Source organism: Poromitra crassiceps (assembly GCF_964638095.1).
Source record: "Poromitra crassiceps genome assembly, chromosome: 3".
NCBI classification, from domain to species: domain Eukaryota; kingdom Metazoa; phylum Chordata; class Actinopteri; order Beryciformes; family Melamphaidae; genus Poromitra; species Poromitra crassiceps.
The window spans coordinates 1,483,312-1,508,685 of record NC_139625.1 but is presented as its reverse complement, the minus strand read 5'-3'; the positions used below and the strand labels follow the sequence as shown (position 1 = coordinate 1,508,685).

At 41.5% G+C, this 25,374-nt stretch overlaps 2 protein-coding genes across 2 annotated transcripts in view; one reads left to right on the top strand and one right to left on the bottom strand.

Annotated features, from left to right (window-relative positions):
- Positions 1-771: 771 nt before the first annotated feature.
- On the bottom strand, positions 772-17,610 carry mok (MOK protein kinase; the record flags this gene model as incomplete). Its single annotated transcript, XM_083632691.1, has 12 exons — positions 772-1,028; positions 2,284-2,481; positions 8,973-9,132; positions 10,468-10,641; positions 10,786-10,887; positions 11,879-12,057; positions 12,181-12,229; positions 14,064-14,142; positions 14,724-14,794; positions 14,915-15,004; positions 16,560-16,674; positions 17,427-17,610. 12 exons carry the CDS (start codon positions 17,608-17,610, stop codon positions 951-953), a joined length of 1,479 nt encoding a protein of 492 aa, XP_083488817.1. The 3' UTR covers positions 772-950.
- Positions 17,611-18,006: 396 nt separating this feature from the next.
- nemf (nuclear export mediator factor) overlaps positions 18,007-25,374 on the top strand; it is a 30,880-nt gene continuing 23,512 nt past the window's right edge. The window contains exons 1-11 of the mRNA XM_083633966.1: positions 18,007-18,152; positions 18,236-18,304; positions 18,498-18,600; positions 18,815-18,940; positions 19,042-19,190; positions 19,582-19,649; positions 19,800-19,889; positions 20,053-20,126; positions 20,812-20,882; positions 20,962-21,037; positions 21,221-21,361. Coding sequence (XP_083490092.1) covers positions 18,094-18,152; positions 18,236-18,304; positions 18,498-18,600; positions 18,815-18,940; positions 19,042-19,190; positions 19,582-19,649; positions 19,800-19,889; positions 20,053-20,126; positions 20,812-20,882; positions 20,962-21,037; positions 21,221-21,361 — 1,026 coding nt within the window. The 5' untranslated portion in view covers positions 18,007-18,093. The remainder of the gene's footprint in view (positions 18,153-18,235; positions 18,305-18,497; positions 18,601-18,814; positions 18,941-19,041; positions 19,191-19,581; positions 19,650-19,799; positions 19,890-20,052; positions 20,127-20,811; positions 20,883-20,961; positions 21,038-21,220; positions 21,362-25,374) is intronic.

The window sequence follows — 25,374 nt, the reverse complement described above, 5'->3', positions numbered from 1 at the left end:
AAGACTTGACACATTTTTCACTCTGAATATTCCCACACAAAGTGCAGCTTGAGTTAGTCCATTTTAATGAGCGCACAAACGCTCTGAATGAAAATGGTACTTTTGTAAAGCCGTCATACTTCAAGTGAGCTTGTATGAAATCTCACAGTGGCCAAGCTATAAAATAGCGTGTGTGATGAAACCTCACACTATGTGGTTACAAAAGTGTTCTCTCTCTCAGGACTTTACAATATTTACATTTTGTCTTCACAATGTTGTATCTCAGCAAATGGGAAATTCTGAAGCACTTAATGTGAATGTTTGTACTCTTTATTTTGTACTAATTGCCCTTGATATGACATGATGGATTGTCGTGAATTCATTCACAGATGATACAGAATCGCTGTGTCACAAATCTGCACATGTAGCATTTCCTGGGGAATTGAGGACATTCTTAATCCAAGATTTATACCATTTAATTAATTTATGGGAAAGAGCTCTTCAGTTGTAAGAAAAATCGCAATTTCCTGGAGGGACTGAAACCAGAACATTCTTATTGCTTAGCTTGTGTAATAGGCTCAGTTGGGAGTATAAATGTGTAAACATGAAACAGGATTTTTTATATATATATATATATATATACATACATTATATATATTTATATATATTTATATCTACAAAATCTCAATCCAACATTCGACAGAACCCAATATTATTTGCTGAGAGATCACATTGAATTTCATCTGTTACGAAACTGACATGTTTTGTTGTCGCAGTCATAACTGCTAAGACGACACGCTTTGCGGTCTTCATTGTCTTATTTCTCAAACAACCATGTTTGCATTGCTATTTACAATTCAGCAGCAGGCCTGTACAAACAATGTCTACATATATTTGTATTGACGTCGGGAGGTTTGTCCTGTTCCATAGAAACAGCTCTTCAGTGGGAGGTTGGAGTGTTTTGTTTTGGCTCAGTAGCCTCCACGTTTGCGAGCCAGAGGTGGCATGTAGTAGGTCTTGAAAGCCGTACGGTGTGACTCCTCCCTGGGCTGTGGGGAGAGGAAATGCAGCCTGAATGTCAAATCACACCTTATAGAATACACTGCCTTGGCACTTGGAACTGGTCATTTTTCAGAGCATTATTACTTTAGGGCTGTCACAATAATAGATCAATAATCTCACTACTATAAGGCGGAGGGGTTCTGCGGCGCCCGATCAGTTGTAGCTCGCATGCGAAGAAATGCTAGAAATGAGTGCGAAGTGCGCAATATTTCTAGTAATAATAATACTATCAGTCCAATTCATCTGTTTATTTTGTCTCTTTTTTTGGCAAATTAATTGCCCTCAAAATACGAGTGTATGGAGATGGAGAGAGTTGAACCATAACTGTACAAAAGCATACAAAAAGAGCAATTACACTTAATGGATAATGAAATAGCTAGTGTCACAGCATCGTGTGTGTGTTGGGGGACGAGGAATGTAAAGAAACGGAAATGATTTAAGAGGTGCTGGATTATTTACATCAGTGGTCCCCAACCACCGGCCGCGGACCGGTACCGGGCCGCAACGCATTTGGTACCGGGCCGCAAGCCCGGTAAAAAAAAAAAAAAAAAAAAAAAAAAAAATATATATATATATATATATATATAAATATAAATATATATATATATATATGATAAACATAGGCTATAATATTATAGGCTGTGTGTGGTAGTTGAAACAGTTTCAAGTTGATGTTTATTTATGGTTGTAGTTGAAACAAAAGGCCTGGTGGGCCCGCCAGGCCAACGTCGCCCCCGCCAGGCCAGAAGAAATTTGCACAAAAAAATAAAGAGGAAGAAGATTTTTTTTCCTGCTCTCCCAAAAATTTCAATTAACCTTTATGGCATATGATTACAATACAGCAATACTGGTGTTGACAGTAATAGAAGGTGCTAAATCATTCAAAACAATAAGCATTTTGCTTTTAGGAGCATTGTGCCAGCGTGCAGCGCTGTTCCAAAACGTGTCAACGTGTGTCGTTGCCTGGGAAACGCACATCCCATAATACAACTGTTCGCATCGCATCCCATAATAGTATGATGATACTTGGGATGCCATTGCGAACATAGATGCGAACAGCTTAGCTAAAAGTTTAGCGTCGCCAGCGAGGGCCGTTGCGGTCGGGGTATGTTTCGAAATCCCTCCAGGCCTGAAAAATGTTCTTAGGGGGAAACACTGCTTGTTTTTCCTTGGCACAGCACCATTGTAGGTAAATGTGTTATCTGAAAAAGCCTTGTGTGTGTATGCAGTGCTCGTGTTCACCTTGGCCAACCGCGAGTGGCACTTCTTGGATGTGATGGCTGGCAGTGTGCCTCGGTGGGTGATGGTGAGAGCAGGCATCGTGGAGACTGGGTAGGCAATCTGTGGTCCTGGTACAACCATGTTGAGCTTGGGGAGCTCTGCTGCGTAATGCGGGATGTTCCGCCTGATGATGGGCTCTGCTACATGCTTGATGTTGTGCTGAGCGGTGACAGAAGAGAGTGCTAGGTTCAGGTTGTAGCAGTAATGTAGGAACAATAAAGAGAGTGATAGGTTCAGGTTGTAGCAGTAATGTAGGAACAATAAAGAGAGTGCTAGGTTCAGGTTGTAGCAGTAATGTAGGAACAATAAAGAGAGTGATAGGTTCAGGTTGTAGCAGTAATGTAGGAACAATAAAGAGAGTGCTAGGTTCAGGTTGTAGCAGTAATGTAGGAACAATAAAGAGAGTGCTAGGTTCAGGTTGTAGCAGTAATGTAGGAACAATAAAGAGAGTGCTAGGTTCAGGTTGTAGCAGTAATGTAGGAACAATAAAGAGAGTGATAGGTTCAGGTTGTAGCAGTAATGTAGGAACAATAAAGAGAGTGATAGGTTCAGGTTGTAGCAGTAATGTAGGAACAATAAAGAGAGTGCTAGGTTCAGGTTGTAGCAGTAATGTAGGAACAATAAAGAGAGTGCTAGGTTCAGGTTGTAGCAGTAATGTAGGAACAATAAAGAGAGTGCTAGGTTCAGGTTGTAGCAGTAATGTAGGAACAATAAAGAGAGTGATAGGTTCAGGTTGTAGCAGTAATGTAGGAACAATAAAGAGAGTGATAGGTTCAGGTTGTAGCAGTAATGTAGGAACAATAAAGAGAGTGATAGGTTCAGGTTGTAGCAGTAATGTAGGAACAATAAAGAGAGTGCTAGGTTCAGGTTGTAGCAGTAATGTAGGAACAATAAAGAGAGTGCTAGGTTCAGGTTGTAGCAGTAATGTAGGAACAATAAAGAGAGTGCTAGGTTCAGGTTGTAGCAGTAATGTAGGAACAATAAAGAGAGTGATAGGTTCAGGTTGTAGCAGTAATGTAGGAACAATAAAGAGAGTGCTAGGTTCAGGTTGTAGCAGTAATGTAGGAACAATAAAGAGAGTGCTAGGTTCAGGTTGTAGCAGTAATGTAGGAACAATAAAGAGAGTGATAGGTTCAGGTTGTAGCAGTAATGTAGGAACAATAAAGAGAGTGATAGGTTCAGGTTGTAGCAGTAATGTAGGAACAATAAAGAGAGTGCTAGGTTCAGGTTGTAGCAGTAATGTAGGAACAATAAAGAGAGTGATAGGTTCAGGTTGTAGCAGTAATGTAGGAACAATAAAGAGAGTGCTAGGTTCAGGTTGTAGCAGTAATGTAGGAACAATAAAGAGAGTGCTAGGTTCAGGTTGTAGCAGTAATGTAGGAACAATAAAGAGAGTGCTAGGTTCAGGTTGTAGCAGTAATGTAGGAACAATAAAGAGAGTGATAGGTTCAGGTTGTAGCAGTAATGTAGGAACAATAAAGAGAGTGATAGGTTCAGGTTGTAGCAGTAATGTAGGAACAATAAAGAGAGTGATAGGTTCAGGTTGTAGCAGTAATGTAGGAACAATAAAGAGAGTGCTAGGTTCAGGTTGTAGCAGTAATGTAGGAACAATAAAGAGAGTGCTAGGTTCAGGTTGTAGCAGTAATGTAGGAACAATAAAGAGAGTGATAGGTTCAGGTTGTAGCAGTAATGTAGGAACAATAAAGAGAGTGATAGGTTCAGGTTGTAGCAGTAATGTAGGAACAATAAAGAGAGTGCTAGGTTCAGGTTGTAGCAGTAATGTAGGAACAATAAAGAGAGTGCTAGGTTCAGGTTGTAGCAGTAATGTAGGAACAATAAAGAGAGTGATAGGTTCAGGTTGTAGCAGTAATGTAGGAACAATAAAGAGAGTGCTAGGTTCAGGTTGTAGCAGTAATGTAGGAACAATAAAGAGAGTGCTAGGTTCAGGTTGTAGCAGTAATGTAGGAACAATAAAGAGAGTGCTAGGTTCAGGTTGTAGCAGTAATGTAGGAACAATAAAGAGAGTGATAGGTTCAGGTTGTAGCAGTAATGTAGGAACAATAAAGAGAGTGATAGGTTCAGGTTGTAGCAGTAATGTAGGAACAATAAAGAGAGTGATAGGTTCAGGTTGTAGCAGTAATGTAGGAACAATAAAGAGAGTGCTAGGTTCAGGTTGTAGCAGTAATGTAGGAACAATAAAGAGAGTGCTAGGTTCAGGTTGTAGCAGTAATGTAGGAACAATAAAGAGAGTGATAGGTTCAGGTTGTAGCAGTAATGTAGGAACAATAAAGAGAGTGATAGGTTCAGGTTGTAGCAGTAATGTAGGAACAATAAAGAGAGTGATAGGTTCAGGTTGTAGCAGTAATGTAGGAACAATAAAGAGAGTGCTAGGTTCAGGTTGTAGCAGTAATGTAGGAACAATAAAGAGAGTGATAGGTTCAGGTTGTAGCAGTAATGTAGGAACAATAAAGAGAGTGCTAGGTTCAGGTTGTAGCAGTAATGTAGGAACAATAAAGAGAGTGATAGGTTCAGGTTGTAGCAGTAATGTAGGAACAATAAAGAGAGTGCTAGGTTCAGGTTGTAGCAGTAATGTAGGAACAATAAAGAGAGTGCTAGGTTCAGGTTGTAGCAGTAATGTAGGAACAATAAAGAGAGTGCTAGGTTCAGGTTGTAGCAGTAATGTAGGAACAATAAAGAGAGTGATAGGTTCAGGTTGTAGCAGTAATGTAGGAACAATAAAGAGAGTGATAGGTTCAGGTTGTAGCAGTAATGTAGGAACAATAAAGAGAGTGATAGGTTCAGGTTGTAGCAGTAATGTAGGAACAATAAAGAGAGTGCTAGGTTCAGGTTGTAGCAGTAATGTAGGAACAATAAAGAGAGTGCTAGGTTCAGGTTGTAGCAGTAATGTAGGAACAATAAAGAGAGTGCTAGGTTCAGGTTGTAGCGGTAATGTAGGAACAATAAAGAGAGTGCTAGGTTCAGGTTGTAGCAGTAATGTAGGAACAATAAAGAGAGTGCTAGGTTCAGGTTGTAGCAGTAATGTAGGAACAATAAAGAGAGTGATAGGTTCAGGTTGTAGCAGTAATGTAGGAACAATAAAGAGAGTGATAGGTTCAGGTTGTAGCAGTAATGTAGGAACAATAAAGAGAGTGATAGGTTCAGGTTGTAGCAGTAATGTAGGAACAATAAAGAGAGTGCTAGGTTCAGGTTGTAGCAGTAATGTAGGAACAATAAAGAGAGTGCTAGGTTCAGGTTGTAGCAGTAATGTAGGAACAATAAAGAGAGTGCTAGGTTCAGGTTGTAGCAGTAATGTAGGAACAATAAAGAGAGTGATAGGTTCAGGTTGTAGCAGTAATGTAGGAACAATAAAGAGAGTGATAGGTTCAGGTTGTAGCAGTAATGTAGGAACAATAAAGAGAGTGCTAGGTTCAGGTTGTAGCAGTAATGTAGGAACAATAAAGAGAGTGCTAGGTTCAGGTTGTAGCAGTAATGTAGGAACAATAAAGAGAGTGCTAGGTTCAGGTTGTAGCAGTAATGTAGGAACAATAAAGAGAGTGCTAGGTTCAGGTTGTAGCAGTAATGTAGGAACAATAAAGAGAGTGATAGGTTCAGGTTGTAGCAGTAATGTAGGAACAATAAAGAGAGTGCTAGGTTCAGGTTGTAGCAGTAATGTAGGAACAATAAAGAGAGTGCTAGGTTCAGGTTGTAGCAGTAATGTAGGAACAATAAAGAGAGTGCTAGGTTCAGGTTGTAGCAGTAATGTAGGAACAATAAAGAGAGTGATAGGTTCAGGTTGTAGCAGTAATGTAGGAACAATAAAGAGAGTGATAGGTTCAGGTTGTAGCAGTAATGTAGGAACAATAAAGAGAGTGATAGGTTCAGGTTGTAGCAGTAATGTAGGAACAATAAAGAGAGTGATAGGTTCAGGTTGTAGCAGTAATGTAGGAACAATAAAGAGAGTGATAGGTTCAGGTTGTAGCAGTAATGTAGGAACAATAAAGAGAGTGCTAGGTTCAGGTTGTAGCAGTAATGTAGGAACAATAAAGAGAGTGCTAGGTTCAGGTTGTAGCAGTAATGTAGGAACAATAAAGAGAGTGCTAGGTTCAGGTTGTAGCAGTAATGTAGGAACAATAAAGAGAGTGATAGGTTCAGGTTGTAGCAGTAATGTAGGAACAATAAAGAGAGTGCTAGGTTCAGGTTGTAGCAGTAATGTAGGAACAATAAAGAGAGTGCTAGGTTCAGGTTGTAGCAGTAATGTAGGAACAATAAAGAGAGTGCTAGGTTCAGGTTGTAGCAGTAATGTAGGAACAATAAAGAGAGTGATAGGTTCAGGTTGTAGCAGTAATGTAGGAACAATAAAGAGAGTGATAGGTTCAGGTTGTAGCAGTAATGTAGGAACAATAAAGAGAGTGCTAGGTTCAGGTTGTAGCAGTAATGTAGGAACAATAAAGAGAGTGCTAGGTTCAGGTTGTAGCAGTAATGTAGGAACAATAAAGAGAGTGCTAGGTTCAGGTTGTAGCAGTAATGTAGGAACAATAAAGAGAGTGATAGGTTCAGGTTGTAGCAGTAATGTAGGAACAATAAAGAGAGTGATAGGTTCAGGTTGTAGCAGTAATGTAGGAACAATAAAGAGAGTGATAGGTTCAGGTTGTAGCAGTAATGTAGGAACAATAAAGAGAGTGATAGGTTCAGGTTGTAGCAGTAATGTAGGAACAATAAAGAGAGTGATAGGTTCAGGTTGTAGCAGTAATGTAGGAACAATAAAGAGAGTGCTAGGTTCAGGTTGTAGCAGTAATGTAGGAACAATAAAGAGAGTGCTAGGTTCAGGTTGTAGCAGTAATGTAGGAACAATAAAGAGAGTGCTAGGTTCAGGTTGTAGCAGTAATGTAGGATCAATGGAAACCTTTTTGAGAAAATGTGGACTCATGAGCTTTGTCTGGCTATTTCACGCTAGTAGGGCTGTCCTCTAAAAGTCCAATAGTCAAATCATCAGTCGAGAGACCCGTGAGTCGACCGAGATTCCTCAAGTCGAGCAGTTGTTTTTTCCCCATGTAACTTCCAATCTTAAAGGCCGGCTTTACCGTGGGGAATATGAATATATATTAAATCTCACGCCCCTAAGGTTTTCGAATCCGTTGAAATTTTTGAAATTGGTTGTTTCCCGCCAGAGATATCACCAGAAATCCACTCTGTGTGGAGGGGGGGGGGGGGTGGAGGGGAGGGGCGGGTGCGGGGACCCGAAATACTACATTTCCCACAATGCACTGGGCTCGCGTGGCCTTCGTTTTCATGCCCACCCCTCAGGCATTTGGCTGATATCAAACTCCAGTAGGTGGCGGTAATGCACATATATGTTTGCCAACCGCCATAAAACTCAAAGAAGAAGAAGAAGAAGAAGGCTTCGACAATAAAAGATACAAAGAAGAAGAAATAAATCGAAAATAAAATTGCCTCCAAATTGCACCAAATGTAAACGGTAGTATATATGTCGGGAGATGTCTTCATAAAAAAATTTTCATGCATTTTAAGGCATTTTCGTAGGAGTTACGCGCATCTGATGTTGTAACTATTTTCTGTAAAAATGTGTAAAAATGGGTACATTGCTCAGCGTTGATTTCGTTACTTCAACTCACCTACTACTAGATGTAAAATTTGACGAGCTTTCCAATGCCGCCAGTCCCGTGTCGATTAGTGCTTCCGTTCCCGAGATAATGGTCTCTTTGCAAGGAACTATGGGAAGCTAACCTAGCTACAGTATGCTATGCGGGTGAACAAGATGGCTGCCTTTTGCTTTTCGTCGAGAGCTCTGAAGGGGCGTGGAGGACCTCTAGAGGCGGGACCATGGCTCACAAGACTTGTAGTTCATAGGCGCTCGAGTTCCGCAAGCGGGGAGGGAAGCCGGGTGACGCGTAACGCGTCATCCGGCTTCCCTAAAAATGTGAGAGATGCCTGATAGGTCAGGCAGTGAAGCTCCAATTTCAAAATATTTCAACGGATTCTAAAACCTTAGGGGCGTGAGATTGATATATATTCATATTCCCCACGGTAAAGCCGTCCTTTAAGGTAATTTGTTAAATTATTCTGGTTTAGATTCATTTAGGCCTATTAGTTTTTGAGAAATAGGCTAAAGAACTGTATAGCCTAGCCTTAGGCATTGGAGATGTCATTTCAAAGCAGCGGAAATGTCTTATTTTACAGTTTTATTTGTTTATTCGTGTAGGCTACATGAAATACATGAAATAAAAATTAGGCTTTAAGAGCTTAATTAAAAAAATAGATGTCTCCTGCCTGTCTCATTATCATTATTCAGACAAATCCATTATCCAATAGCCCAACGTCGCCAATTCAAATCTTGCATGATCAGATACAGGCTCTTATAGCTCAAAATATGTCCCCATCACTGTGTTGCATTGACTGTTGATATTCTGTAGATATTCTATACATTTATTTTTGTTTTTTTTAATAGAATAGTCGAATATTCGTATTGGACAGTCAAATTTGATTTGACTGGCAGAATTCTGAGTTGCGGACAGCCCGACACGCTAGTTAGTTTTGATTTCATTTGTAAGTTTAGAACTAGCTCTGTTCCTTCAGCATGGGAAGGTTACATTACTGTAGGGTTGAATTTGAATGAAAGAGATTTGACTTACGCTCATTAGAGGAGTCTGCCTTATATGTCTTCCCCTCACTTGTCGGCCGTGTCTAGCTGGGCGCCAGATGTGGTCTAAGGAATTGGATGTCCTGCCAGTCTCTCCTACGTCCACCGTCTCAATAGCTCTGAGGAGGTTCTCCGCTCTCTTCTCTGCCAGCCTGGGAAAAACAAGGACAAGAATGAGAGATTTATGACAGCAGTTAGTTTTAAATTGTTCTTTGTTTAGGTGGTAATCTGGCAAATAGGGTCACACAAATCTAATCTACATGTGCATTCACTTGAGAAATACAAAATCACCGTTTTTCTGAATTAATGACATCAGTTTTCATGAAAAAAACAAATTCTGCCCCATTTTTCTCAATTAATGAGTTAAGTTTTCATCAAATAAAATAAATTCCTCGGCTGTTTTTCTGAATGAATGAGATCATTAAAGGAGAATTTCGTTTTTTTTTAACCTGGAGCCATTTCCTGGCATTAATTAAGATTTGGCCACTCACCTAGCGATGTCTGCGGCGTTTCTGGGCGTCCTAGCGTTGTTTTGAGATCAATATCGTCCAAGTCAGTCGTAAAATAGAGTTGATTTGGGGCCAAGTGGAAGCCTGTATTTCCTGCATCTAAATAGCTATTTTTCTTCCCGTTTTCGCCAAATATCGCCGTAATCAGATCAGTCTACATCCAGCAGAGTAATATTTCACCCCAGGCTGTTTCCTGGATTGCACAGGGATCCACTACAGGGATCAAATTACCTCAAACGTGATCTAGGTCACCAAGTCTCGTGAAGTCCCGCGATACTTTCCTGTCGACTGGCCAAATACAGGCAGGACGCTTTGCGGTCGTGGTTTTAGCGTAACCTATGTGGGGTTTGGCGTAACCTATGTGGGATTCGAAAGAACGAAGGTTATGCCAAACCCCACATAGGTTACGCTAAAACCACGACCGCAAAGCGTCCTGCCTGTATTTGGCCAGTCGACAGGAAAGTATCGCGGGACTTCACGAGACTTGGTGACCTAGATCACGTTTGAGGTAATTTGATCCCTGTAGTGGATCCCTGTGCACTCCAGGAAACAGCCTGGGGTGAAATATTACTCTGCTGGATGTAGACTGATCAGATTACGGCGATATTTGGTGAAAACGGGAAGAAAAATAGCTATTTAGATGCAGGAAATACAGGCTTCCACTTGGCCCCAAATCAACTCTATTTTACGACTGACTTGGACGATATTGATCTCAAAACAACGCTAGGACGCCCAGAAACGCCGCAGACATCGCTAGGTGAGTGGCCAAATCTTAATTAATGCCAGGAAATGGCTCCAGGTTCAAAAAAACCGAAATTCTCCTTTAACTCGTTAATTCAGAAAAACAGAGCAGAAAATATTTTTAATGAAAACTTATCTCATTAATTCAGAAAAACAGGGCGATTTTTTTATTTCCCAAGTGAATGCAATACGTTTCCGTACAATACGCTTCCGTATATGTCAGCTTTACTGCCACACCTGATGTCCCTGAAGTAGGTGTGCTGCAGGGCTGTTTCTGCACTGATGCGCTCAGCGGAGTCGTAGGCGAGCATCTGATAGAGCAGCGACAGAGCCGGGGCCGGGCAGTTGGGGATGAGCCGGGAGATGCCGCTGCCCTTCTTGGGAGGGAAGTCGAAACGCATCGCTCGAGACCTGCCAGATGCCCGGGACACCACGACAAGTTGCATTTTTTCGTTGAGTATTTGACGTTTGATTTGGTCGGTATTAATGTGTGGTGCTTCCCTAACAAGGAGAGCAAAGTGTTCAACAACATCACATTTGAGGCAGAAAACTTACTGCTTGAACTTTTGAAGGAGACTTCTGTCCGGCGTCCCTAACACATCATGGATCTTGGCAACCTGGTCCAATTCATTGGTTCCAGGGAATAAAGGGTTCAAGCTGAAATACACATGCATACATATGATCATCTCTCTGCGACGACAAAGGGATTTACATAGCATTTGTTTATCCCTCTTAGTACACGAGGACATAAGAGACTGGGTATCAGGCAAATCACAAAAAGTAAGAAATACAGACATTTTGGATATATAATAATAATAATAATAATAATAATAATAATAGATCTGACTTATATAGCGCTTTTCTAAACACTCAAAGACGCTTTACATGAAAAAAATTAACCATTTAACAAACATACATAGATACAGAACAAATACAGATAAAGAGGTTACAGTGTGAAGGAGGAGGATGGTGGAGGTGGAAGTCAGATTTGAACAGGTGGGATTTGAGTTGGTTTATAAAGAAGTGAGTGTGTCAGAGTTTCTGATGTTGAGGGGCAGGGAATTCCTAGCCTGGGTAAACCCAGCCCCCAGTGACCTGCTCTCAGGCTCACCCTGCTTACAGTCACAAGGGTTAGGGTTAGTGACTGGGAACTGAGAGAGCAGGTCACCTGGGGGCTGGGTTTACCTAGGCTAGGGAATTCCAGAGGGTTGGGGCAGCAATGGCGAAGGCACTGTCCCCCAAGGTGCGGTACTTGGTCTTGATGATGGGTGTGAGAAGGTTGGGATCAGCAGATCGGAGGTGGCGAGTGGGGGAGTGGCGATGGAGGAGATCTGTCAGGTATGGGGGGGCGAGATTATTGAGAGCTTTGTAAGTGATGAGGAGGATTTTGAAATGGATTCGGTGCTGTATTGGAAGGCAGTGGAGGTGTTGGAGGATGGGTGTGATGTGTTCTCTGGAGCGGGAGTGAGTGAGCAACAAGGCAGCTGAGTTTTGAACATATTGCAGTATATATTGTAGTTGTATATAATGCCATGGAATTACCTTGGCACCACCTTGTAACCCGTTTCCACAGTCCTGTCCTCTAAAATCCACCCCAAAATGTACTACAGCTCAAACAACTGTGCCCTTCCTTCCCCGGCAGTGCTACCTGATGATCTCAAAGAATACACAGCCGGCACTCCACATGTCCATCTTTAAGCCGTAGTAGCCGTCGGTGAGGAGGCACTCGGGGGCTCTGTACCAGCGTGTGGAGATGTATTCTGTGTGTGGAGGCTTCGAATACACACTCCGACACGAGCCAAAGTCTCCCAGCTTCAGGACATCTTGCTGCAAATTAAAAGGAGAAGAAGAAAAAGAAAAAAGCTTATTATGCCTTGCCTCAAAAGCATGACCGCATTTATTATTTCACATTTGTTATTTTCCTATTCTTAAAGCAAATTGCTGTCTCACTTTGATGAGAATGTTTTCTGGCTTCACGTCTCTATGAAAGATCCCACAGCTGTAGAAAAGAGGGAGGGACGGTGGGATACACAACCTTAATACACTTTCCCATAACTACCTGTGCATAAGTTCAAGTCACATAACTACCTGTGCATAAGTTCAAGTCACATAACTACCTGTGCATAAGTTCAAGTCACATAACTACCTGTGCATAAGTTCCAGTCACATAACTACCTGTGCATATGTTCAAGTCACATAACTACCTGTGCATAAGTTCAAGTCACATAACTACCTGTGCATAAGTTCAAGTCACATAACTACCTGTGCATAAGTTCAAGTCACATAACTACCTGTGCATAAGTTCAAGTCACATAACTACCTGTGCATAAGTGCAAGTCACATAACTACCTGTGCATATGTTCAAGTCACATAACTACCTGTGCATATGTTCAAGTCACATAACTACCTGTGCATAAGTTCAAGTCACATAACTACCTGTGCATATGTTCAAGTCACATAACTATCTGTGCATAAGTTCAAGTCACATAACTACCTGTGCATATGTTCAAGTCCCATAACTACCTGTGCATATGTTCAAGTCACATAACTACCTGTGCATAAGTTCAAGTCACATAACTACCTGTGCATAAGTTCAAGTCACATAACTACCTGTGCATAAGTTCAAGTCACATAACTACCTGTGCATAAGTTCAAGTCACATAACTACCTGTGCATATGTTCAAGTCACATAACTACCTGTGCATAAGTTCAAGTCACATAACTACCTGTGCATAAGTTCAAGTCACATAACTACCTGTGCATAAGTTCAAGTCACATAACTACCTGTGCATAAGTTCAAGTCACATAACTACCTGTGCATAAGTTCAAGTCACATAACTACCTGTGCATAAGTGCAAGTCACATAACTACCTGTGCATATGTTCAAGTCACATAACTACCTGTGCATATGTTCAAGTCACATAACTACCTGTGCATAAGTTCAAATCACATAACTACCTGTGCATATGTTCAAGTCACATAACTACCTGTGCATAAGTTCAAGTCACATAACTACCTGTGCATATGTTCAAGTCCCATAACTACCTGTGCATATGTTCAAGTCACATAACTACCTGTGCATAAGTTCAAGTCACATAACTACCTGTGCATAAGTTCAAGTCACATAACTACCTGTGCATAAGTTCAAGTCACATAACTACCTGTGCATATGTTCAAGTCACGTAACTACCTGTGCATATGTTCAACTCACATAACTACCTGTGCATAAGTTCAAGTCACATAACTACCTGTGCATATGTTCAAGTCACATAACTACCTGTGCATATGTTCAAGTCACATAACTACCTGTGCATATGCTCAAGTCACATAACTACCTGTGCATATGTTCAAGTCACATAACTACCTGTGCATAAGTTCAAGTCACATAACTACCGTACCTGTGCATATGTTCAAGTCACATAACTACCTGTGCATATGTTCAAGTCCCATAACTACCTGTGCATATGTTCAAGTCACATAACTACCTGTGCATAAGTTCAAGTCACATAACTACCTGTGCATAAGTTCAAGTCACATAACTACCTGTGCATAAGTTCAAGTCACATAACTACCTGTGCATATGTTCAAGTCACATAACTACCTGTGCATAAGTTCAAGTCACATAACTACCTGTGCATATGTTCAAGTCACATAACTACCTGTGCATATGTTCAAGTCACATAACTACCTGTGCATATGTTCAAGTCACATAACTACCTGTGCATATGTTCAAGTCACATAACTACCTGTGCATATGTTCAAGTCACATAACTACCTGTGCATATGTTCAAGTCACATAACTACCTGTGCATATGTTCAAGTCACATAACTACCTGTGCATATGTTCAAGTGACTTGCAAAGCTGGTACATGTAGTGCTTGACAGTATTCTCAGGCAGTGGGGTTTCTCTTCCTGCAAAGAAGGGACAGCTTCGTTACACATTATTACATTATGTCATTTAGCAGACGCTTTTGTCCAAAGCGACTTACAATATCACATTTTGTCAACAGTACAGAAAACAACTATGCAACACAATGACAGCTAAGACATTTTGATGGACTAGAGCAGTGGTTCTCAAATGGGGTCCGTGGCACTTTGCCAGGGGGTCCGCGAAAAGTTTTCAGGGAAATAAAAATATAAAACAATTTTTTTTGCAAAAGCTTCATAGTTCAACGAAAATATTTTATGCTTTAAATCTAAAATGGTTCCTGGATTACATTCTAATCTAAAACCTATCAATTTAAAAGTCAAGCACGTTACTGTGGAAACAATTAAGCTTAGCCCAAAATCACAAATCTGAATGAGGGGATCTCCGGTATATTTTCTGTCTTGTAAGGGGTCCTTGTCTGAAAAACATTTGAGAACCTCTGTACTAGAGTAGCACCATGTAGGAAGTAGTTTGAGAAGGAATAAGTAACTTTTTTTTTATTAAAACACTGTTATCCTAAATCATTAAAGCCCAGTCCTGTATTTCATTGTACTTGCACACTCACCCTGTATGAACTCATAGATGTTCATCTCCATCAGCTCACAAATCAAGGACAGGGTTCCAGTCTCTTTGTCACTGAAATGTTGAGTCAGATGGGAATGATGCCAAATACTGCATGCCCGTAATAGAGACTAGCTTCAAGTATCACATGGATTTGACAATGGGATAATGAGTGAACAACACTCCAGTACTCACAATATCAGTTCGTGCAGCTGAATGATATTTGCATGTGGGCTTAGCCTCTTCATGGCCTGGACTTCCCGCAGGTTGTTGGCCTGTTCCAGACTTAATGACACAGAACAGATATTTGCAAACGGGTGCAATTTCAACGTGTCACTGTATGACTTGATGTACAGTGTGGGTGGGCACATGGGGGTCCACCCGCTATGCCGACCACCCGCAATGCCGACCTTAGGTTTAGGCGTGGGGGTGGGAGAGGTTAGGTTTTGGGTTAGGGTCTGGGGGAGGTTAGGTTTAGGCATCGCATGGGGGGAGGTTAGGTTTGGCGTGGGGGCTGGGAGAGGTTAGGTTTTGGGTTAGGGTCTGGGGGAGGTTAGGTTTAGGCATGGCATGGGGGGAGGTTAGGTTTGGCGTGGGGGCTGGGAGAGGTTAGCTCCACCGACACGCCGCCTCGCTCAGCTGGTTCTGCTTGTGGGCTATCGGCATTGCGACCTGTCGGCACTGCGGCCTGTCGGCACATAGACGCGGCACCGGGCACATGTCAATGTATGACTCGATGTATAGTGTGGGTGGGCACAGGTCACTTTGAATCATTAAACAGGCAGATTAAAGGTGCATGGTCAACTGTAGAAATCAGTGCATTGAGGACAACTCCTGTTTCAGGCACCGACATCCACCTCACCAGTGCAAGGTGGTCACAGCCAGAGAGCATGCTGACATCTAATAGGATAGTTAAGGCAAGGTGGTCACAGCCAGAGAGCATGCTGACATCTAATAGGATAGTTAAGGCAAGGTGGTCACAGCCAGAGAGCATGCTGACATCTAATAGACCAAATCAGCGGGATGTTTACATTTACTTCCGGGTACCCCTGAGGTCCACACATTATAATGGCGGTGGACGGCACAAACTGATGTGTTGAAGACAAAAACAGACAAAGAAGACAAAAATGGTTCGTCCGTGTTGTGTTGTTGTTTAATATCATTCATAACAACACTTTCACTAACGTTAGTGGAGACCAGACTAGCTAATTTACCTGTTGGACCAGACTAGAGTAGACTTGAAGCTAAATTAAATTGACGTGGCGTCAGTATCTCTGTCTGTACCAGGCTTTCTCGCCGAGAAGAGCCTGGTGACGCGAGGTTACTCTGTAACGTTAACGACTGCAAAAAAACAGCGAGTTTGACAGACAAACAAACGTTATTAGCTAGCTAACACTACATAAAACAAACACAGAAGAAAGGCTAGATACGTCGGACAAGCATGTTTACCAACCGTTTAACCATTTAAATTGAAAGTAGTCGGCTGAAAACAACGAGAGGGTTTGACAGCATTTATTTGACAACACGCACATTTAAACCTGCCGCCTTCCCCAAGTGGTACCCGGAAGTAAATTTGTTTACATGGTGACGTCACGGTGATTTGGTCTATAGGATAGTTAAGGCAAGGTGGTCACAGCCAGAGAGCATGCTGACATCTAATAGGATAGTTAAGGCAAGGTGGTCACAGCCAGAGAGCATGCTGACATCTAATAGGATAGTTAAGGCAAGGGGGTGTCAAGCTGCTGACTCAGGTTTCAAGGGTCCATGGGGTCATTCATACACAAACAAACAGGATGTATCAGAGGATGGGAAGACTCAAGATTGAAACTCATTACTATACCTGTTAATTGTCTGCTTCATCCTTTTACACGCGTAGAACTTCCCATCTTTCAGGCTTTGAGTTTTCGACACCTCTGAAAATGTACCTTCTCCGATTTTCTTGATTACTTTGTAGCCTGTACAACAAACACGCGTTAGATTAGCTACAGTGTGTTCGAATCTGCAGTATTTAACAAAAACAAACATCTTAACATTATTATTATTATCACATTACAGCATGTAGAGAAATAAAAAATGTGTGTGAAATAACCACTGCGACACAGAATGTGCTATTCTGAATGAAAGGTTAAATCAGCTAACTTGAGATGGCAATCTGATGATGTGCGACTGCTCGTCTGACCTGTCACCACCATGCCTATTATGCCGAGCGGTTAACGTTAGCTAGCTCATCCAACTTACAATCCATTCTTCCAAGTGGCCGCTGTGTGCAGGTCGACTAGTATCCATAACACGCCTGTTTGGAGAGCACATCACAGTGTTTTCAGCGGCGAGGTTTCAAACTGATTTGGCCAGTATCGGCTTGGTAAAAAGGCACTAAAACACGGCTTACGGGGGCTAGCCTAGCCCGCTAGCAAGCCCTGTTAGCTGACCGTTGCCTTGGTAACCGAGCACGCCTCGCCCTCAACTCTGACCTGAGGAGGAAACTAGAAACTCTGGCTGGATATATGTCTCCTCTCTCACAGCAGCCGGGTGGCATCACGCACATATTCGCAGACGGGAGACACAATGCAGCCAAATATCATGTGCCACATCCACGATAAAGGCAATTCGTGCACACTTGTGTGTTGCAGGTTGCAGGCCCCCCAAACATGGACGTGACAACGAAACCGTGCTGCACATATTGAAGGGGAAATGATTTCCCTCCTACCTTTCTTCCAGAGGTGGGTGTTGACCGCCTGCTCGGATGTCTTTCGACCAGGCTGCGGATTGTTGTTCTGCATAATGTCCAGAACATTTCCTCTGTTGTTCCATTCCGTGTCAGGTGTGTTACACGCGTTTCGAATACACGCTCTGTTTTTCACGCCAATAAGCCAGTTTGAGTAATGCATCATTCTATGATACAGAAGAACACATTGACTATCTACTGAAGAAGAGCCGACCTGCACGCGCAATTATGTTGAATCAGTCCGCTGCTGCTTAACTGCATTCATAGCATCACTTGGCAGCATCGCATGCACACACATACACAATCATCATTGCACTTACATATCTGGGCAGGTTTGCGCGTGCGAGAGAGAGATGCGTGCGTGCGTGTGCGTGCATGCACGTGCTATGCTTCGTGTGTGTACGGTGTGTACGCGTGCATTTGTGCATGTGCCATGCGCAGTACTGCCGCTGGTTCAGTGGCGTTTGCCAGTTAATTTTGCTCCCTATCGGCTACCGTAAAACTGGTGTTCTCTACGCATGTGCAGTAGACCCCTGCGTGTCGGTTATGCTCCTTGCACTCCTTCCCGTAGCAATGTGAACGTAATGAATTGCTTTCACCATCTAAATAAATATTCTGAATTGTAACGTTAGCATCCAGGTAAATCACCATGAAAACGAGGTTCAACACAGTGGATATCAAGGCGGTCATTGCCGAGATCAATGCCAAGTAGGTGATGTGTTTTTGCCTCCTGTGCTCGTCATCAGCTTGTGTACAGATGTTGACCACCCATTCATTTCTTTTTTTCACAGCTACATTGGCATGAGAGTAAACAACGTCTATGACATCGACACAAAGACTTATCTCATCCGCCTACAAAAGTAAGGGCTGTTGGAACTCTGACCCAAGTTACCTAATAGTAGGCTAACGTTACCAGCTAAGCTAAGCATGTTCAAAGTTACATTCTACAAGGCACAGACCTATTAATATTACCTAGTATTATTAACTCGTGTGTATTCTAGTCAGTGTCTCACCAGTCAGTGTGTGTAAATGAGAGTTACTCTGCTGTTTCAGGCCTGACACCAAGGCTATTCTCCTGGTTGAGTCAGGGACTCGTATTCACTCCACAGACTTCGAATGGCCCAAGAATATGATGCCTTCCGGCTTCGCCATGAAAGTAAGAACCTGTTGTTGTCGTTGTTGTTGTTGTTGTTGTTGTTGTTGTTGTCGTCGTCGTCGTCACTGTCAAACAGTGTGTTGGATGTTCATTTGATAATTGTTGAATCGGTTCTACTGAAGCTGGATGCCAAAAGCTAATTCTAATTCAAGTTTTTCATCTGTAAATGAAAGCTTTGGAGTCGTGCATGTCTCTGTGGTTAATTTCTCCACAGTGTCGAAAACACCTGAAGTCAAGGCGGTTGACCCAGGTGAAGCAGCTTGGGGCCGACAGGATCGTTGACCTCCAGTTTGGCTCAGATGAGGCTGCCTACCACTTGATTGTTGAACTTTATGACAGGGTGAGCGTGTGTAAATCACACTCTAAATCTCTCTGTCCTGTGCTGTTGAGATCATATCGGGTATCGTGTGTATTCACTGGTCTGATCATGTCCGTGTTCAGGGTAACGTCATTCTGGCAGACTATGAGTACACCATCCTGAATCTGCTGCGGTTCCGCACAGCTGACGCAGAGGATGTTAAGATCGCCGTGAGGGAGCGCTATCCTGTGGAGAACGCCCGGCCCCCTGAACCCCTCATCAGTCTGGACAGGTAAACACACCTTTATAATGTGCTACTTGTTGGCTTTGTGAACCACATGGACACCTGTATCCTGTTGCACCAGCTGAACGTAAGTTCTCTCTTAAGTTAGGGTGTAAAGTCCACACTAACTGCTACGTTCAAAATAGTTAGTTCGACACTAAAGTTGCGTCTTTGTTTAGTTGCATTATATTTATTATATATACACATACATACATGTGTGTGTGTGTGTATATATATAATACATATATATACATATATACATACATACCAGTGATGTACCAGTGAAAGCTAGTTTGATCCTCTTGGATTGCCTTTAGTTCAGTCTCCCTACTTAAATATGTGACAGTGGTATTGAGAGATGGATGGTGTAAAGATGTGTTATTGTTCTTTATGATTGTAGACTCACTGAAGTCCTCTCCAAAGCCCCGAATGGAGAGCAAGTGAAAAGGGTCTTGAACCCTCACCTGCGTAAGTAGCCAGGCAGTCAGTTATGAAAAGGTTGAAACTACATCACAGTCTTGTTCTGATTTCTTCTCAAATTTAAATGTCATAAACCTCTGGTAACAAGCAGCAGAGAGCAGACCGACCATGTTTTGTCTCCTCTCCATATTTATCCAGCCTATGGAGCCACTCTGATAGAACACTGTTTGATGGAGGTGGGACTTTCTGGCTCAGTCAAAGTTGACAGCCAAGCTGATGCCTCCCAAGGTACAGTAGCTCTCTGATACAGCAGCTGGAGTTCAGGTTGTTGGAATATCGATCATAGAAGTGATGGACCAGTGCAAGTGGTGGCTTTAGGGTTTTATTTGTTGATGGCTATTGTGTTGTTTTTGAGTAACAGTCAAGGTATTCAATGTGTCTGTTTTTGTAGTTGCACCTAAAATCCTGGAGGCTCTGCAGATGGCAGAAATCTATATGGAGAAAACGGAGAGCTTCAGTGGAAAAGTAAGAGATTGATAATGCCCCGTTTTTACTTTGAGGGTTAGTATGAAGGTAGTCTGTGTTTTTACTTTGAGGGTTAGTATGAAGGTAGTCTGTGTTTTACTTTGAGGGTTAGTATGAAGGTAGTCTGTGTTTTACTTTGAGGGTTAGTATGAAGGTAGTCTGTGTTTTACTTTGAGGGTTAGTATGAAGGTACTCTGTGTTTTTACTTTGAGGGTTAGTATGAAGGTAGTCTGTGTTTTACTTTGAGGGTTAGTATGAAGGTAGTCTGTGTTTTACTTTGAGGGTTAGTATGAAGGTAGTCTGCGATAGATTTTACTTTGAGGGTTAGTATGAAGGTAGTCTGCGATAGATTTTACTTTGAGGGTTAGTATGAAGGTACTCTGTGTTTTTACTTTGAGGGTTAGTATGAAGGTAGTCTGTGTTTTTACTTTGAGGGTTAGTATGAAGGTAGTCTGTGTTTTTACTTTGAGGGTTAGTATGAAGGTAGTCTGTGATAGATTAGTATGAAGGTAGTCTGTGATTAGTATGAACTATGAAGGTAGTCTGTGATAGATTAGTATGAAGGTAGTCTGTGATAGATTAGTATGAAGGTAGTCTGATAGATTAGTATGAAGGTAGTCTGTGATTAGTATGAAGGTAGTCTGCGATAGATTGGTGACATTCACAAACGTTGTTTGCATTGAAGGGATACATCATTCAAAAGAGTGAGAAGAAACCAAGCTTAACTGCAGACAAATCCAATGAAGAACTGCTCACGTAAGCCTGGTTTTGTCTAACACACAGTTTGTTACACATCTGTCTATGTACATTGATTTATAATGTTGTCTACTTACAGGTATGAGGAATTCCATCCATTCCTCTTTGCCCAGCATGGAAAGAGCCCCTATGTGGAGTTTGATTCATTTGACAAGGTTGAATATCAGTTTTATCTCTGTACATCTTGTTTTCCAAATCCAGCTTTTTGGGTCTCTGCAAAATTCCAAAATATTACTACACAATTATGGGAAAGCTACTTTACCTGTCAGAACATCTGAAAAAGTCAAATTGCTTTCTGCAAGATTGTGATGTTAAATTCAAGTGATCCCCTCCCTCAGGCGGTGGATGAGTTCTACTCGAAGATGGAGAGCCAGAGGATCGACATGAAGGCCCTGCATCAGGAGAAACAGGCTATGAAGAAGCTGGACAACGTCAAGAGGGACCATGAGCACAGGCTGGAGGCCTTGCACCAAGCACAGGTCAGCAGCAGCTGTGAGCTTCCTTTGCCACAAGCGGATGCTGCAATTGATAACTGTATCTTCCCTCCATATATCCATCCCCTAACCCTAACCCATCCCCTGCCCCTGCCATAGGGCTGGGTGATATAATTGAAATCAGGATCATCACAAGGATTTTTCTCAATATCGCTATTAGGGGTGTCACGACCTTTGTTAGACTCAAGTCTTGATTTACAGCAACATATCATTGGTTTTATGCCCTGCTAAACTTTAATTTATTTACCACATTAAGGCCATATATATGGTCAAACTTAAATTATGTATTTAAAGTGCAATAATAAATCCATCCATGATCTCCATATTATAACTCTGTATGAAAATAACTCACACTGCCATTCTGTCAATACCAAATCAATGATTATAAATAATAAGCTGGCATGTAGGCTATGTAACAAAATTGGGCAAAGCATTTCAGGACAATCAACAAAAGATATAACTGATTGGACAACAAAGTAAACAAACAGTGGACATGGTCACTCTTTACACACCAAGTCCGGAATTGAGCATGTTCAAAAAATAACGACCTCACTTCTGCCAGTCATCGTTAAAACACCGGGCTCGGAGTCTGACAATTTCGGCCGTCATAAAAGTTTTCGGGACAGATTCTGTTTTCTGCATTTTTCGCATCAGTCAAAGGTTTTTTGCGAGCTGTTTGACCCGTGTGTCTGTCTGTGTTTGGGAGGGGGAGAGAGACAGAGGAGCGGTGGCTGAGCATAGAGGCAGCTGTCTGTGTTTGGGAGGGGGAGAGAGACAGAGGAGCGGTGGCTGAGCATAGAGGCAGCTGGAGGGGTGCTCCTCGCTCCACTCACTGGCCCCTCTCTGCTGCCTTTCCCCTGTAGTCAGGTTCGCTATGTAAATTTTGTGGGAATCTTTTGGAGATTTGCTAAACTATACATTTTTGGAAAGGGTATTGTATAAGGAATCAGAAAATCAATGTTTCCATTTGCCCAGATGTCTATGTGGTGGCCATATTGGAATTTACAAAATGGCCACCATCAAATTGAAGTTTTGTAATATCTCAGCTTCTAAATAAGCTGGAACATTGATTTTAACTGCTAAACCTACATTTTCAGGGTCAAGGAATCTAATGGTGGGAGTTACAAAGCTACAACACTTTACAAGATTAACCCTTAGATGCATGAGTTGGTCAAAAATGACCCGGTGTGGTTGTTTTCTTGCAATATCTTTGTATTGAAAAGTTATCATTTCATATTCCATGTTCCTCAAAACAAAATGTTTTTTTATATCATCCCATTGAAATACAGTCCACCATATGGGTAAAAAAAACTGCACACCACAGGCAGTCGTTCAGATACTAACTCATTTTTTTTTGAGGGGTTAACATATTTTTTAACTGAGTTTAAAATTTAGCAAATGTGAACTTTGGATGTTTCTGTAACCATCTTAAACATCATAACATGCACATTTAGACCACAGTATGATCATGATTAAGATTAGACAGTCTCTATACATCATCATAATCATCATCACTTTCGGGCATCACGGCTTGGGAATCGTCCTAGTTCAGGCACTGAGTCAGACTTCACATCACTGCTTTGTCTAAACTAGTAATGAAGCCTCGTATTGGTGGAAATCCCCCCAGAGATAAATTACTAATATAAATATGATGATTAGATATGACATGTACTGGCCTATCTGCAAATGAAACGGTTTACTGCATATTCAAACCAGTCTATCAACCAGTGTATCATATTACAGACGCAACTAATATTATCTTAATTAAAATTAGCTGAGTGGCGGTGTGTGTGGCAGCGGTGTGGCGGCATTGTGGGTCACGATTGTGATGTCATCAGTGATGTCATCGGTGATGTCACTTGAGCAATTGTGATGTCATCAGAGATGCCACTCAAGCATTTTTTGTGATGTCATCAGTGATGTCACTCGAGCAACTGATTGCTCAACTCAGGCAGTTGTGATGTCATAAGTGATGTCACTCGAGCAACTCTGATGTAGTATGAGGCGATGGCGCACAGTTGCACGATGGCGCGTAGGTGGGTGGATGGTGTCTGACTGTCAGTCACGAATCACGATTTTGGGAGCCCGTGTAGCGGGTGATTTCCATAACTGCAGCCATGGTGCATCATCTCCAGAGTCTCCACCCTATACTGTATATACTGTTATGATGTCAGATATCTATGGCTATTGGCTAAACTTCCAAAACTTGAGGTTAACATGTATAAATGCTGCCTATAAGTCAAAAGCCCTCACAGAAGGTGAGCTGAAGTAAGGGAGAATTAGTTGTGCTGAAAAACAGCTAAAACTGAAATGGAAGAACTGTAGTGTGTTAGAGCAGGGGTGCCCAAATTCTTTCCCATGAAGGGCCAAAACTCAATCTGGGTGGAGGGCCGCGGGCCAAAAATAAACGTTGTGGAATTACATTAAAATGTATTGTGTTTTATAGAAAATTAACATTCTAAATCTAAAATAACATTTCAATATAATAATCTACTTTTTATCTGTTTGGTAATTGTAATAATTTGCAATTGGTTATATATATTTAAAAAAAAAAACATCTTTATCGTCATTTGTGGGGAGCTTAAACATTTAATCAGTAAGCACCCCATTAAAAACAGTTGTATTTTCCACCTTTGTAATCAAGAGAGGAATTTGACTTAATTCACAACTTGAAAAATCCTCAAGGTACTTTGAAAATCAGCTTTATTGTCCATCTTTTGTAAAGAATTTGCCATGACAATTTGACAAAAACATGCAATATCCTGGTTGCTAATGTGGTTCCTCCTCTGGTCGTTAAGGGCGCCTGTTCAGAGGGAGGGGAACTGGTTGGAATAGCGTGAACCTCCCACGTGCTATGTCCTACCGGTGAAGCTTCCTCTGTCAGGTGAAAAGAAGCGGCTGGCTAACTGCCCATGTCTCGGAGGAAGCATGGAGCCAGTTTCGGCTCTCCCCAGATCGGCAGAGGGTGGAGTAGCAACCAGGATAAATAAATTAAGTCAGCACTAATGGGGGGTAAAAAATGGGATAAAAAAAAAAAAAAAAAAAAAAAAAGAATCTCCCAAATCTGTGGCGGGCCAAACCAAACAGAGTGCGGGCCAAACTTGGCCCGCGGGCCCCAAATTGGTCAGCACTGGTGTTAGAGGGTACACAAAGGAGAATACTGTCACAGAGGACTAAAGAGACAATTTACAGAAACCAGAAAATTTCACATTTGAGAAGCTGGAATTAGGACATTTTTCCTTAAAGAAATGGCTCAAAATGATTAATTGATACCAAAATAGGCAATTAATGTAATATTTGGCAATGAATCGATGAATTGACTAATTGTTGCAGCTCTTTATCAGTTTTTATAAAATGTATTTTTATGTATTTTCAAAATACGTATTTGTATTTCAAATGCATATTTTTCAGACCATTATTTTGTATTGTGATACATTTTTTGAGCAAGTATTTGTAATTTGTATCAAAATACTTTTCGATGTATTTTCGCGCAACTCAGACCACGGGCACGTTCTGTCCTTTCAACCTGTATAATGAAGAGTGTTTGTCTTTGGCAGCATTCTTTATGGGCCGAGCAGCCAGGATGCAAAGTACTCATTAAATTGGTTAAATTGGTTTTAACTTTATTTGTTTACAGCCAACGCATAGCTACTTTTTATTGTTATGTAATTATACACCCTCCTTGTGGAAGAAAGGTGATCATGTTTTGATGAGTTTTCACTTTATTTGTAACAGAGGATCTCTGTTTCAGATTCATTTCTTATACAAAAAAACAGATAAAGATAATGAGGAAGGAATAGATCATCAGTAAATCTTTAACAGTTGAGTCTTAATAGATGACTAAATGCTTTATGCATAGAGTACTGCAGGAATGAGTCTGGGCTGCATGTTAGCACTTACAGCTCTTACGTCTAAGAGTCAATGGGATTTTTGTAATGGGATTTAGGTTAAATGCATGAAATAAGGTCTGTAGTTAACACAAGTTTATGAAACAACTT